Source organism: Telmatherina bonti (genome assembly GCF_933228915.1).
Source record: "Telmatherina bonti genome assembly, chromosome: 5".
Lineage (NCBI taxonomy): Eukaryota > Metazoa > Chordata > Actinopteri > Atheriniformes > Telmatherinidae > Telmatherina > Telmatherina bonti.
In genome coordinates this window covers 16,476,733-16,491,992 of record NC_136623.1, presented here as the reverse complement: position 1 = coordinate 16,491,992, position 15,260 = coordinate 16,476,733, and the positions used below count along the sequence as shown (strand labels likewise).

The 15,260-nt window shown below is 38.0% G+C and overlaps 1 protein-coding gene across 1 annotated transcript; it reads right to left on the bottom strand.

Moving 5' to 3' along the window:
• Positions 1 to 859: 859 nt before the first annotated feature.
• On the bottom strand, positions 860 to 15,039 carry mtf1 (metal-regulatory transcription factor 1). Its single transcript, XM_079240719.1, has 11 exons — positions 14,982 to 15,039; positions 13,257 to 13,789; positions 10,336 to 10,574; positions 8,722 to 8,853; positions 8,461 to 8,534; positions 6,979 to 7,112; positions 5,946 to 6,023; positions 5,768 to 5,870; positions 5,029 to 5,684; positions 4,741 to 4,810; positions 860 to 4,162 (listed from the first exon to the last, which is right to left on the bottom strand). Exons 2-11 carry the CDS (start codon positions 13,722 to 13,724, stop codon positions 3,690 to 3,692), a joined length of 2,427 nt encoding a protein of 808 aa, XP_079096845.1. The 5' UTR covers positions 13,725 to 13,789; positions 14,982 to 15,039; the 3' UTR covers positions 860 to 3,689.
• Positions 15,040 to 15,260: the final 221 nt, after the last annotated feature.

Here is a 15,260-nt window from a genome sequence, read left to right as displayed (position 1 = left end):
AATAAAATGGATCTCCACAGCTTGTTGTCAAGTTCTGCACACATCTGTCAATGATCCATTCATTTGAGACATGCGTGTTGCTGCAGCTACACACCGAACAGACTACCTGAAGGATACGGTTTTTTTTTGATATCCCTGCTGTAGACGATATGTCGAATGTCATGAACTTGCACAAAGGTATTTATAACACACACATAAAAAGCACAACATCCTGTTAACAGCAGGATATTTCATGTTAACTAGTTTCCATGTCCAACAGATTCCAAAACAAAAGACACAAAAACGCAGCAGTCTGATGGGGATTCTACATCTTTCCAACAGGTCAGCCACAACTGAGAAGTTCAGCCTGTGCCTTTTTTGTTTTCAATAACATTTAACCCAGATGTTTGATTCTTACAGGATCTGGAAGACCTCGAGAATAGACTGGTTGCACTATCTGACAAGATAAAACTGTGCCAATTGGTCCAGAATGATTTGAAGGCTCTGAGTGACACATTAGTGGTGAGTGCCTTGCTTTGCTATGCATCTTGTTGCAACATATAAAATCTTCAGTGTTAATTGTTTTGTTGCAGAGTAAATGTCTGGAGGATGTGTCCTTACAGCCACAGAAGTGAACAGAGGAGCGCACCGTCCAAGCCTACTTTTTACTTTTGTGTTTCAATAAACTCCATGATGCGATCTCGCATATAAATATTCTGCCAAGCACACAAATATCAGTGACAAGGATAAGATTTTATTAGTATTATATTGCTCTCAATTCATAGTTATCAATTTATACGAAACAAGCATAAGCAAACATTTTCACATTATACATTCTTTCAAAAATACAAATCCTTTACAATTTTTCACTCTTTGGGTGTCAAGACATTTCTTTGGAAGCATATGGCTGTCTGTCCAATATTGCCCATTTGGGAACAATATTGGAATTGACTAACTCAATCTCTGGTTTTACATTATTTATTGATCTGCTTCCAAATAAATGTCACCATTAGTGATTTGCCAAAGCTACCTTTTCAGGTAGACATCCGACAGAAACCTGGGCCACAAGTCAAACGTCTCTCCGCTTAATTTAAAATATTTGCAGCTGTAAGTTTGACTTAAAATGAAAGCTGACAGACGATCAAACTGTGAAAAGCTGAGATGATTGCATAAATGGAATGAGACAAGTGAAACATGTACTTATAAGTAAAAATGCTGTGTACATTTAACCATAACAATTCTTAAAACAGAACCATTCATTCGCTCAGCATTCCCGCAAACAAATCATGTTGGTTTTGAACCAGTTACCTTAGAGGGAAAACTGTATAAGGAAAGTTGCAGTGCAACATTCAAAAGAATGGTACCCAATGCACACATCTCAAAGTCCAATTTATGGCAACACCCTAATCTTAGATTTAAATGTTTTTATATTTTAGTCTAAGCAGATATTTTTTTATATTGATGCACTGGAAAAGTAACTCTTGCCAATGGATGACTGCATGTAAGTTGGTAACAGTTTGTCTTGTGAAAAAGGCATACATAGCCTTAGTATTTAAATTTGAAATTGCATAGTTGTGTACATTAACATAAGAAAATGGGCTTGACAATGGCATGTTTTGAAATAGATTTGGACATCTGAGCATGCAAGAAATGGTCAAAGCACATGCAAATGGCATCCTTTGCTATATATATATATATATATATATATATATATCACCATCTGAGTATTAATAAACCTTTCTTTGATCCAAAGACCTGGAATTTAAATTTAGTCTGATTTGCATGTTATTGGCAGACTACTGTTTTTTGAACATTGTTTTTTGAACAATGGTGCATATGCATGGAAAAACTAGGCAAACATTCTGACAAGAAAACCACACAGATCAAGGAACAGTACAAAAAAACAAGTCAAAAGAAACCTTTTTTACATGGGTGACCTGCTGCTGCCTGAGAACATCAAAGTCTGTGAAGATCAGTATCAATGTCTGAAGCAGAGATGGTCAAGACAAGGTTTACAGATTAATTCACGTTGTAAGGCCAAGGAACTTCACACTCTAATCTACAGGAGATAATGCCTTTTGCTTTGCCATCATTGCAATGTGTCCCATGTGAAACAATACTGTTAAATTATACTCTGAGAAGGAGGCTATGTGTTACATATATTCTGTTACAATACGGTCTGTACAGGAGCCCAGGTTCTTTATAGAACTATTTAACTAAACACAGCAAAAACAAACTGCATGAATGTGACGCGGGGGACACAAGTTATACATTAGCTCCAAACTCTGAGTTAGTAAATTCAAAAGTCTATACAAAAATACAAATCCTATAATAATCTACATGTTTTTCAAAGATGTTTACACTAAAATGCACCATATTTACACAGTCTCCAAGACACCATCTTTTAAATGCTACTTTACAGCAGTTGTATACAAAAAGTCTGTAGTGGTGCTGCACCTCAGCTAACAAGCTGTCAGGTTACTCTCTTTACAAGATAGTGTGCAACAAACAGGGAAGAGTGCAGCAAAACGTAGGGCTACTGCAAGTGTGGGCTTTCTCGTACAGAAAACAGGGCTGGCTGACTGACTAATTAAAGGAACTGGGATCAGTCATGAGTTGAAGAATCCCTGAGAGGGTCACAACCCTAAAAAACATGGGATGTCAACAGCAGTTTCTTACTCTTTAATTGTGAACCATTCTTGCAAATGAGCAGATCCTTGAGGGTAATTTGCTTCACTGTGCAGAGTACTTGAGTTGCCTCTAACTTGCTTTCAGCATTATTCATTATGTTCCTTTAAAGACAGAAATTCAGTAACAAAAAAAAAGCAATTTAAAAATACAAGTTATTGGAATAAATTACTTCTCTGCTATCAAAGAGAATTTTTTTTTTACCAATATAATGAAAGAATCAACATTTAAATAAATTAAAATATACAATTTTAAGTTAGTTTGTTATAAACAACTTATTGAATTAATGCCATTTAAAGAGATAGGCAGATCTGATCACAGGTTCTTTTCTTGATTAGTAAATGTAAGAAAAAAATATCACATTTTATGAACTACATTAGACTTCCTAGAATACCAAAAGAAAAAAAACTGAGGAAACCACTATGACAGTCAAATTTTTGCCGAGCACATTGGTTGATATCATAGAAAATTCCTCTAAAGTACAGTGCATTCTGGTCAGGTGCATACCAGCTTCTAATATTTGTTAGGACCTGTAGTACAGTACCAGGATATACAGGAGAATTTTTTTTGTTTTCCTTCTTAGGTCTGAAGATCAATGAACTCTAACGTTATCAGTGCTTGGACAACAGACTTGTTTTGATTTTATCAATTTAGAGTAGATCAATATCAGTATCAATAGGATTATTATATACAGGTCATGTTTTCACATAGGATTTACTGCCATTTTTTATGCAATAGTTAGTGTTCAAGCTGCTAAATTTCCATAAGCAAACTAATCCTGTTTCTATAAACTCAGCTACTGCAATGAGATGGAACAAAAGTTATTCATAGTCTGTATATATATGTTGCGCAGTGCCATACAGTACAGGATACACTGCACGAACAGAAAGTTTGATGTACACACTATAGGAAGAAACCAGGCATTGCTTTGGAGAGTAATTCGTCCTGTGGGTGGAATCGATGTTTGTAGATGAGTGGGTGGTGCAACAAACACCTGGTGGCAGGTTGGGAAGGCAGTTCTTTTAAGGGTCACCATCAGTGGCCATGTTGAAGTCATCAGCGACCAGCAGCAGAGCCTCAATGTTGGCAGCCGTCTCTGGACTCTGCATAGAGAGGAAGTCTGAGACGTCCATGCTGGCTAACCCGTCAGATGGGGGTGGGTTGGTGGCAGTGCTGCTCACTATGGGGGAAAAAGTCTGAGCTGTGGAGGAGTTGGAAGTAGAGGAGATCTCCAGTCTCACCTCACCCCCCTTGGAGGAAGACTTGGGAAGGCAGCACGAGGAAGATGACGTGTCTTGATGGTGTGGCGGCTCAGACAAGAGTGGGGGAGGGGGCTCTGGCTGTTGCTGTTGTGCTGGGGTTGAAATAGTGGAGGAGGCACTCTTTGCACTCTTGTCTTTAGCAGAGTCCCTGCAGGCACATTGGCACTGGCAGGATTCTTCCTGTTTTATGATGATCACTGGTAAGCTGAGGCCGATTTGTTGGACTGAGTTACCTGAAACAGAAACTTTAAGTCAGGCCTGAGATGTCACCATGTTATTACTTATATAATGCTGGCAGTCAACTGTTTTTGACAGTCAATGTCTTGCATGTAGTTGGACCTTTAGAAGCTGTGATACTGCACAGTAATAATTCTTCCTACAATTAAATACATTTGGAGTATTTACATTTTGCCATTAGATGGTGATGTATTAAACCAGTGCTGTCAAACCCCAATCTTCGAAGACCACTGTACTGCAAGTTTTAGATGTTTGTGCAAAGCAGTTGGATCCTTCTGTTTTGAATTAAGTGTGCTGGAGCTGACAAAGTTAAAATCTGCAGGACAAAGGCCCTTGAAAACTGGAGTTTGACATTCACGGATTAAATCATTGTAGTGCAACACAATTCTGACGCTGTATTAATCACCTCGTAGCAGGTGCATGACAACAGCACAATGACGGCATCTTACTTGCACCAACAATCAACTTACAAATCTACCAGTAAATTAATACTGTTAAAGCCAAGTGCCTCGGTGTGTATATGATTTATGATTTCATTAGTCTTTTGGTTGTAATTCACTACATGTTTGCTTACCGGCACTTCCTCCCACTGGTATGGCTGTAGTGAAGAAAACCTTTTCTACTTTTGGAGCTGCTTGATGTGACTGCGAACACAGGTTGATCATATTTAGGTCTGACACACGTCTGACACATTAAACATTATGTCAGGTGGATTTACACCTGAATTTCTTGCTGTATTCAAAGACTATGATATGACAAATAGTAAAAGTTAAACAATGTTTTGCCACTGTAAATAAAGGGCCTATGCTGATGGCATCTAGATTTAAAAGTTCCAATCAATGTGGGTGGGAGCATTACTCACTGCTTGCTCTGGGTTCTGCTGGCTATTGGCAGCACTGCTGAGGATCCACTGGAGGTTCTGGTCAGACATGACCAGGCCTGGCTGCAGCAGGTTCGGGGTTGACGAGATGGTGATGGTGGCAGGGGTGGTAGCCAGGCCAGGGCCAGTGTTGGAGACAGGGTTGTTGGCCAAAGGCACGGGTTGAGCCACAGTTGCTAACCCATCTGTTGGGGTGGCTGCAATGACAGCAGTGGGGGCTGGTGTTGTGGTGGTGGTCTGCACAGGAGCCACTGGAGGATGAATGGAAATTGGGGGTTGCAGAGGAGTGGTCTGAGTAGCACTTTCTGACTGTAGGAATGTGGGTGGTAGTGCCACATAGTGCTGGGGGGTGACATGGTTTGGTATTTGGACAGAAGTCTGAGGCACATCTGAGATCGGATGAGGCCCACTTGGTTGCATGAAAGGGGGAGGTTGTGTGGAGCTGACAGCAGCCGTGACAGTGGAAGTAGCCTGACAGGAAGAGTTTTGACTCTGCTGTGAAGAGGCTTCCACGGCAGCAGCGGTATGCGAACAGCAATGTGTAGAGGTAGGAGTGACAGAGAAGGAGATGATAGATGAGGCATCAGTCACTCCTGGTTGAGTAGAGGTCTCTAGGCTGAATGGTTCAGCAAGGCTCTCTGAAAAGGAAAACCAAAGCTCAGTAAATACCAGAACATTTACTAAAATCCTTACAGGCAGATTATAAATGTTGTGTTCTTACCGCTGGGATTGGCATCATCTTGGCTGACACTATTTTCAGGACTCTGGAACATGAGCTCAAAGATTTTCACAGGGGTCACATTATTGAGGTCCAAGTTTTGAGCCTGTAATACAATCAATATGAACAAAAAGTTAGTTTTTGCCAAATTGACCCGAGGTGTCAAAGTAGTCATACTTACATTATGGATGTTCTCTCGTAACTCTGAGTCTGTAGAGATGAGGCTCAAGTCACTGAGGCACAGCGAGTGATTTGCATCCTGCAATTAAGGGTTAAAAATTTAAATCAATACTCACCAGGACAACAGGATCAAGACTTGAGTATTGCAAAAAGGCAGAGACATTGCAGCTGGGAAAGAATTCAACTTGTACTGTATATTTTAATAAAATCTAAGTAGCATATTCATATGAAAAAACAAAATGCTCATGATTGTTGGATTTCTATCTCTCAATATGCAGACAACAAATACAGTTTGGATACAATGTATCCATATGTTTTGAAGGAGTAAGTGGGTCTAAAAAATTTTTTAATAAAAAAAGAATAGGAAAAGCCAGAGCAATAGGGGTAAGGTATACTTTAAATAGATTAAAAAAAAACAAAAAAACTGGTCCATCCTTTAAGACTTCAGTCATCTAATTTCCCTTAGATGTGATGATCCTCCAAATACTCTCTTTCCCAACTTGCATATTTGCCTTACTATGCCAAGAAAACCTCCATAAAGATATCCAGCTGTTTTCTTTCTGGACTAGAAGCAGTTACAGAGCAGTTGACTCTTGCAAGACAATTTTACAAATGAATATGAGAAACTGGAGCTTCGCGGGAACTGCAGTGTGATTGTGTCTGGATATCAAAGTATCAGAAATGTTCATTGGAAAAAGTTTCAAATATTTTGCATGGAATTACACAAACTATTTCTATTAGGATGAACAATGTCAAAATCTTTATCAATGACAAGATAATTGAAGTTTAAATGAAAGTAATTTCATCATAACTCATTCTCTGAAAACCTTTTGGAGATAGTAATAAAACTGGACAAAATCAAGAGTTTTTGCAAAAAAAAAAAAATAAATAAATAAATTTAAAAAATCGTCAAGTTTCATGACTCAATACTTTCATCACCACTGAGTGCACTTGCACTTTTAAATCCAACCCACCTAGATACAAAGCATAAAACTATCAATCTGATGGCTGAAGATCAAGGCAACGGCTCTTACTTCAGAGTGCGGATGGGTGAGGGTGACGCTGAAGGGCTGTCCTTTGTCATGTCCTCGGATGTGACTCTTCAAGCTATACTGGCTGCTAAAAGTCTTCTCACAGCCGTCACTGGGACAGTTGAATGGCTTCTCCCCTGCAGAACAAAAACCATAAAAATTAATCCAGGTGAGGCTGAAAGGTGGAAGAATATATACAATCTGGAATATTCTTTAGTCTCACATCAAGTGTAAAGAAAAAGATAAATCTATTTTTTTTTGTGATGTCAATCATATAAACCAAAACAATGATACTGAATAATGTATAATTGGGAAATTTGTCTTGTATTGGTTTAATCTGTACACAACTGTAATGAACAGCTCATTTGATTCAGACTCTTGTATTTTACTTTGGTTTTTATGTAAAGGAAGATTTTACTTTCCTTCCACAAAGCAATGCAACAAAGATCACATCACAGGAAGGGGATGTAATTCAGCTCATAAGTAGGCCTGTCCAACATTTATTCCAAATTTACAAAAATTGAATGATACGATTTAAGCACCCATCTATGTCTTCAGAAACTGGCACATTGAAAAGAAAATATATTCATCCCTACTACACAGAAAAACATTTTAGGCAACAGTTTTGAGTGTGTGGTTTAGTTTAAATAGCTACGTACATGCAGGGTTTGAAATACCACATGTAAGTTTTTGCATGTCAAATTTGAGCAGTGTACCTAATGTGCAACTGTGTGAGTAAGCCAATAACTTGAAATTCACCAGCACTGCTCAGAAGGCATTCAGCTTCTCATTGCATTAAATTTACTCTGCTGACTTGTTACCTTTTGAATAAATAACTCCTGAAATGCTGATCGGCCTTTGTTACAATATTTGATTTTATTACATCCAATTGATTTAGAGGAAATAACGGCTGAAAACTTCTGTTTAATAAGAAGCTTTTTTTCTACTAAGTCAAAAGGCATTTTCTTTTCAATGTAAGTTTGCAAAACACAAATTTTGAATTATCACTGGATTTTGTACATAACATTGTCCTCATGATTTAAAGGAAAGACACAAACCAGACCTTTGTAAGCTGTAAATTAAGACTAATAGCTCACAAACTTGGGTTGTGCATCTAAATTATTTAGCTATTTATTCTTCTGCCATGTGCACAAGCAAACCTTTAAGGTCTATTTATGCTTCACACAGAAGGCAAATATACAGACAGTTTTGTTTGTCTCTCGCATCAGTCACACGCGTAATGTGGTCCGTTTTCAAGGGGTTTAGCTATCGGTCGGCTATTAGTATAGCTGACACACAACCAGCGAAAGGAATAAACTAGGAAAGAGGAACGGAAAAAGGAAGATGATGATGCAGAAACTGCCAAATAAAAATACCACCAACTCAGAAGTTGAGAAGATCATCATCAATAAATTGCCCTTTACTCAAAAATGTATTTTGAGCCTGTATGTGTAAAAATAGAAGACAAACCAAATAAATGTGTACCTGTGTGGGTTCGAACGTGTGTTTTTAGATGGTGACTTGCAGCAAAAGCCTTCCCACAACCATCATGATCGCAACTAAAAGCAGAGAAAATAAATGGCAGGATTGTTTACAATTAACTGCAAATAAGAAGATAATATGTCAAGACATTGAATCTGACTGAATTGCTTGCATACATAGAAATCATTCTCAGAGACAATTACCACCACCTTTGATAATCTATCAGTATTGCAGTTACTCTATTGTGATAATGGAGATACTCACCGAAATGGCTTCTCCCCAGTGTGTGTGCGAATGTGCTTCCTCAGGTCGCTAAGCGTGGTAAAGTACTTTGTGCATCCCTCTGATTCACAGTTGAACGTCTTGCCTGTGTGAAGTCTCTGGTGTGCTTTTAGCCTACAGAGACAATCAACGGCTTCATTAAACTACAATGGGAGACTTGAGACAAAAACAAAGCAAGCACAACAGTTTTACAAAGTGTGTATTTGTGTCTTACACAGCTTTCAAATGTTTGAACAGGTTTTAAAATGATGACATCAAAATTCAATGGCAGTATTCAGGCAGACAAGAAAAATCTACTGAACAAAGTCAACTCTCGGTGGTGAAAGTCTGACAGAATCTGGACAGTAATGGATGTGGAGAGAGCAAAGTAATGTTATCAAAAAGAGAATCCATCCATGTGTAGCATTGGATGGCTGCCGAGAGAAATAGCCTTTGACACCGAGTTGATTCTGATGGCACAGCTCCATCAAGTCTGAGACATGTTGTCATAGCAGCGGAAGTGATAGAAGCCAGAGGGAAATGTAGAGGTCTTTCTTGAACAGAAGAAAAAAAAAATCTAAATACATAACATGCTAACAATGAACTGGCTTTAGCCAGAGTAAATAAGCAAAAGGTTGTTGATGCTTTAATATCTTCATGCAGTTTTTCGGAAACAGCCTCTGGTAGTTTGTCAAAGTTTCTATGCTCCATTAAGCTGTCAAGCTGTCTGCTGTGTCATGCTGCCTTTTCCCTGCTTCAGTCAGATTATTTCCATTTAGGAAGACAAGGTTACAAGCTTGCAGTTGAAAAAGGAAAACATACAAGACTGTTATGTATGTACTTTAAAATAACAGCACTATACTTTCTAATGGCAATATGTAATGGAATTGTTTCTATTTCACTATCAATATACTCAGAAATTAAAACTGCATCATCATCATCATTATGATGCAACAGTCACATAATCATAATTCTATGGCCAGAAGAATTGGTACAATATTTATAAACACATTTATTTTATTGCCTTATCTTTTTACAGAACTGGATCACATAATTTTAAGGAGAACACAAAAAGTTTGTGAACTCACTTGAGGAGTGAATTCAGCTCAACCCATTGGGGTAAAAAATCCAAACATTTCTGCAATAACAAATATTTAGTAAGAGAATTCACTTATTTTCAAGATGATTCCTTGGTGTTTCAATATTTTCATTTGAATTATTTACACTTTTTTGTAGTAGTTTAATGTATTCTTGCACATACAGTATTTGTATAATAAAGTTAGACCACAGGAACGGAGGGTCCAAGGAATGTACATAAAAAGTAGAATAGATGTAAAAGAAAAACATTTCAGAAACACTAAATAAGCATGTAAATGTGATCAAATATTTGGAATTTTACAAATTTAGTTGTTTTTATATTTATGTAAAAGTCCCTTATATGATTAATTGTGTTGTATGACAAGCTGAATAAGTTACATGAATCTCATGACAGCCAAAAACGTGAAATGTGCACAAATTCGGGTTACAGAACTTTCATTATGTTTTTGATCTATTTCCCATAGCACTGTAACAACAATATGAAGACACTAAATACATTAGGGATGTGCGAGAGCTCACCTGTATAGCGTATTAAAGGCTTTTTCGCAGCCTTGAACGTCACACTCAAAAGGCTTCTCCTTGGTGTGAACACGCACATGGATTTTGAGACTGTAAGAGGTGAGGAAGGCCTTTCCGCAGCCCTGCTGATTACACACAAATGTGTACTCGCCCCGGTGTGTCTTCTGATGTGTCCGCAGGTTTCCTGCTGTGCTGTATGTTCTTGTGCAGCCTTCAAATGTGCACTGGTAGCGCTTTACCTGATGGAGGCAATGTGTGATATAACAAATTAATTTTGTCTTATGCCGTCTTGATGAAATCAGTCCAGTAACCTCTGATACAAATTGAATAAACTTCTGTAACTTAGTTTGGTTTATTGAATGAGTTCATAAATAATCAACTATGCTATATAAAGACAAATCTGAAAAAGTTCAACCTTTCAGAGGGCACTTGAACTCAGTGACTCAGCCACATGTCAGTATATGGCGCATTTGAGCATAAAGGACAGCAAAGATGACTAAACTTCCATGCAGTACATCTCATCTGATTCTGTTAAACAGCATCAGTGTCCACAACACTGTGGCAATCTCCTGCTCTCCTTTCACACAAACACCCTGAGGCAATTTAAATGAAAGCAGTCCATTCTCTTCTTAGAAATATGCTATCATGTATCGAACACAAAGCCAGGGTTCGGAAGCTTGCGGATGGCCTCATTGACAAAAAAGCCCTTTCTTTGTCAGCTTGGATTACCCCATTAACTGGTGATTATGTAAAAGTTAAAACATTACAACTCAATTTACATAAAAGCAAGACAAATGACATTACAAAAATATTAAATGTCTTACCAAACCCCTGAATGCAACCTATACTCTCATTGCCTCAATTCAGAACACACACAAGCCTCCAAGCAACATAACTTAGATTGCTCTCATACAATATCACAGCTGTTGCAGCTTTTGTTCTTACTGACAACCACTAATCTGAATGATAGGCAGTCCAAAGCCATTCATTCTGATTCTTAGTGTGTGGGAGAGTTAATTTGTTAAGCAAAGATCTATGCAAAACAACTGTAGGAAGCTTGTTGAAGCTTACAGCTCAGTACAGTGTTCATCTCCCACACCACTGTGACTCTTTTACACAGTCAATTTGATCAATGTGACAGAGCTTTCATGTTGGCCTCCCACACGCATTGTAGAAAAGACTTCTCCATTATGCATTTAATGGTTGTATCAACATATTCACATTAACATTGCATAGAGAGTTCTGTATAAATTAGCATTTTCCACCTTTGTACACCTGTTGAAACATTTCCTGCTTGTTGGAAATGCAATTACACTCAGCTACTTAGGACAGCTACTTCATGTGATCTTTTATCCATTTTCAAGACTGTACACATATTTTTGGGGAAAACTGACCTTGATAACTGAACAAAGAAATACAACAATGCAGATAAGATTGATCATTGCCATAAAGCAGCATAAACATAGCAATGGTGATGAAAACCACATAAAGTACTTTTATAGGTTAAATACAGAGAACCTCACAGACCTCAAGATACATTTTTTATCACACTAAAACTTTTGATATTCTTCTTCAGTGATATTATGCTTACAACAACACATGAATGCACAAAGAAACCCAGATAATGTCTCAAACTCATAATAACTTTTTTTTCACCAAAAAGAGGATGTGACACATAACCAGAAAGTGTCTTTACTTATGACTCAGAGCTGAAAGAACAGCACTGCACCATCTCATTTCGCAGTGGTGTAGAAAATAGATTGTATTCTCTGCTTGTGAATACTGTTGCAAATATATAAGTAAGTAAGAAATAACATGGAAATGCAGAGCTTTCTGTCAATTAAAGCACATCACTGATTATGCATACTGCAGTGCAGGCAGCTGTTATTGCTGTCCTTCATATCATTCAGCTCTCAAGCCTCTCATCCTGTGACTGCAGCTCTGCAGTGACAGACTGCATGCAGAAGTCCTTGTTTTGATCTTTGTGAGATCTGTTGCTAACTGGAATGCCACACCAACCAGAGCCTGCAGCTGGTCAAGAACTGGTTCATGTGCTGCTACACCAAGCTCAATGAAGCAGAAGGACGACTGTCAGATGCTGCAGGCCAAGATAGCAAAGCGGAACAGCATCAGTGAGATCAGACTGAGTGCAGAAGAAACTATACTTATTTGTGCAGGGTATTAGCTCTCGTACACTCGATGGTCAGTAAGATTCAGAAAAGCTCATGACTACTACTCTATACAGATTCAGGGCAGATTCCCTTAAGAAGTACAACAGGAGAGAGAGAGAGAGAGAGAGCATTTTCAAGACTTAAGAGACTTATCACTTATCCACAAAAGGTGCTTGGCCTCTCTTTGGTATATTTTTTGCACTTAAATAAAAACTCAAACCAATTAAAATGTTGAACAAACTTCTAAACGGCAAAGATGCAACCACTGCTCTTCAACTGCTCTTCTGCAGACTAAAAATCAAAGTTTAACAGTACAGCTCTGTTTTTTTTTTTTTTATAACATTGGCTATGTGAGCCATGTCCTGGAATGCTAGCGCCAAGATCTTGAGGAAATTTACTGAGCAATGAGGCCTGACATAGCCTTTTTTCTCTTAAAATTTTGTTGAAATGAGATGCCAAGGGGAAAAATCCATTCATCCTCAATTAATGCTAAAAACAGAATCTGTGTATGAAAATTGTGTTAATAAATAATTTAAACCATCTGCTTTAGTGTTGAGCAGCTGGCTGGATAAAATTAGTGAACTCTGCGAAACAAAAACTTAAACAATTACTTCAGCAATTACAAACTAAAGCCATGAAATACTTTTGCAACATTCAATACAAGTGTTGGAAACTCAACTATATATGTACTCCTTCAGTAGAATGTGTTTTTTCCCTATATGTAGAAAAGATGCACTTATTCAAACGTACCTCTCTCTGCTTGGTCTTTGGGCACTCAGAGTGTAAGGTGAGTGTAGCCCCCTCTATGTTGCGTGGCATTGGAGTGGAGCCTGGATTTATTGTGAACTGAATCTGATCTGGAGAAATTGTGTGGTGCACATAACCCTGTGACATCCCATCAGGGTCGGCCATAAAGGCCAGTGAGCCCTCCTCTTCATCTCCATCACCTTCTCCTTCGGTTAAGAAGGTGACTCCATCTTCATCCCCTCCACAGTGACCCTCCTCTTCACCTTCCTCATCCAGCCGTATGGGGTCACGCTCGATGAGCACTGTGGTGCGGTCATACACACGACCAGAGGACGACGAAGGTTCAGCAATTAGGCCATCACCTTTTTCAAAGTGGATCTTATCATCTTCTTCTTCGTCGTCACGCTCCAGGTGATCTACTTCCACCTCAAAGTACATGGGCGCCTCCGTATGAGGGCCATTCTCACTCATGGTCCCTGGTGCCTCCTCTTCCTTTGCAAAGGAGGATTGCACACTTACAATTATGAAGATGCACCCTGAAAAATAAATAGGTTCAGTTACTTTTAACTTTACTTTTGCTTTGAATTTAAAAAAAAAAAAAAAAAAGGAGGCAAAAACAACTTTTTAATGTTTTATTTGTTTCTGCTCTTCTGTTCTTTTATTTATACACACACACACACACACACACACACATTATATATATATATATATATATATATATATATATATAACTAGTATATTTTTCAGTGTAAAAATATCCCCTCAAGGTTATTCATCCAAAACAAAAGCAATATTGCCCAGTCGAAATCTCAGCAAAACCTCTGCTGTTAACTTTATAAACTAAACTGTAAATGTCCGTTGTTACACAAAAATTGAGATTTTTTCATTCCATATATATATATATATATATATATATATATATATATATATATATATATATATATATATATATATATATATATGTGCACAGTCACTCGCGGAGTGACTTCGAGAACTTTCTAAAGCAAAAAGCCAAACAGCGGGTTTTTTTTTTTTTTTTTTGTTTTTTTTTTTTAAACGTCCCTTATTAGAAATGCCAAACTAATGGCAGTGTTAACTTTTACATACTCAACAAGGTTAACTACCGTTTCCAAACTAAATGGGTGAACAATCACAGAGCGGCCTCAAAACAGCGAGTTGCGACCAGTGTTTGTTGAGAAGTTACCATACGTCTGACTGACGATATAGCAATGTTTCCGGAATGAAATGTCACAATACCGAGGCTGCTAGCAGTACATCGTTAGCAAGCTGTGTATGTAGCTGCTCCAGAATAACTGGTCTAATATTTTATACCACCCAAATCGTATCTTTTTTTTTTTTTTTTTTTTATTTATAGTAAGACGCAAGTAAGCACTTTTCATACTATTAAATACTAGATAGTTTGGATGCCGACTACCGAAATCAGCGTGATTTTTTTTTGTTTTTATCTCCAACTCGTGTGTTATCTGTAGCTAAAGGGACGCTAGTAAGTTAGCATTACGCAAGCTACGTCAACTACCACATATTTCTCTACACATGCAGATTTGCTAGGTAGCAACTTAGCTCGTGGCTAAGGTGCAAGCTAGCAACGTTAACTGTCGACAACTGACATTATCCAGCTACCCAGCCGAGGAGTACATGCTATCATTTTATAAAATGACACGGTAATGCCAAAATCATCTGGGTAAACGTAAATGACAATATATTTACCTCTGTAAAATTCAAGCTTTATTCCTATGCTCGGGATGGTGAGCACTTTCTTCCTATCTCCTCCCTACAGTTTGATACCATACAACGTCACACATCAGAGCCATTCGTGGTGAATTATGGGAAATAAAAAATTAATAAAATCCGCTAATTATTCGTAAATCACTGGTGAGAAACGCAGCAAGATTATTTATTATGTTGAAGGGAATGTCCAGCTTGTGCACTGTTTTCGGATTGTGACTTGTAACATGGAATGGTAACCAAATTAAAAATCACCACTGT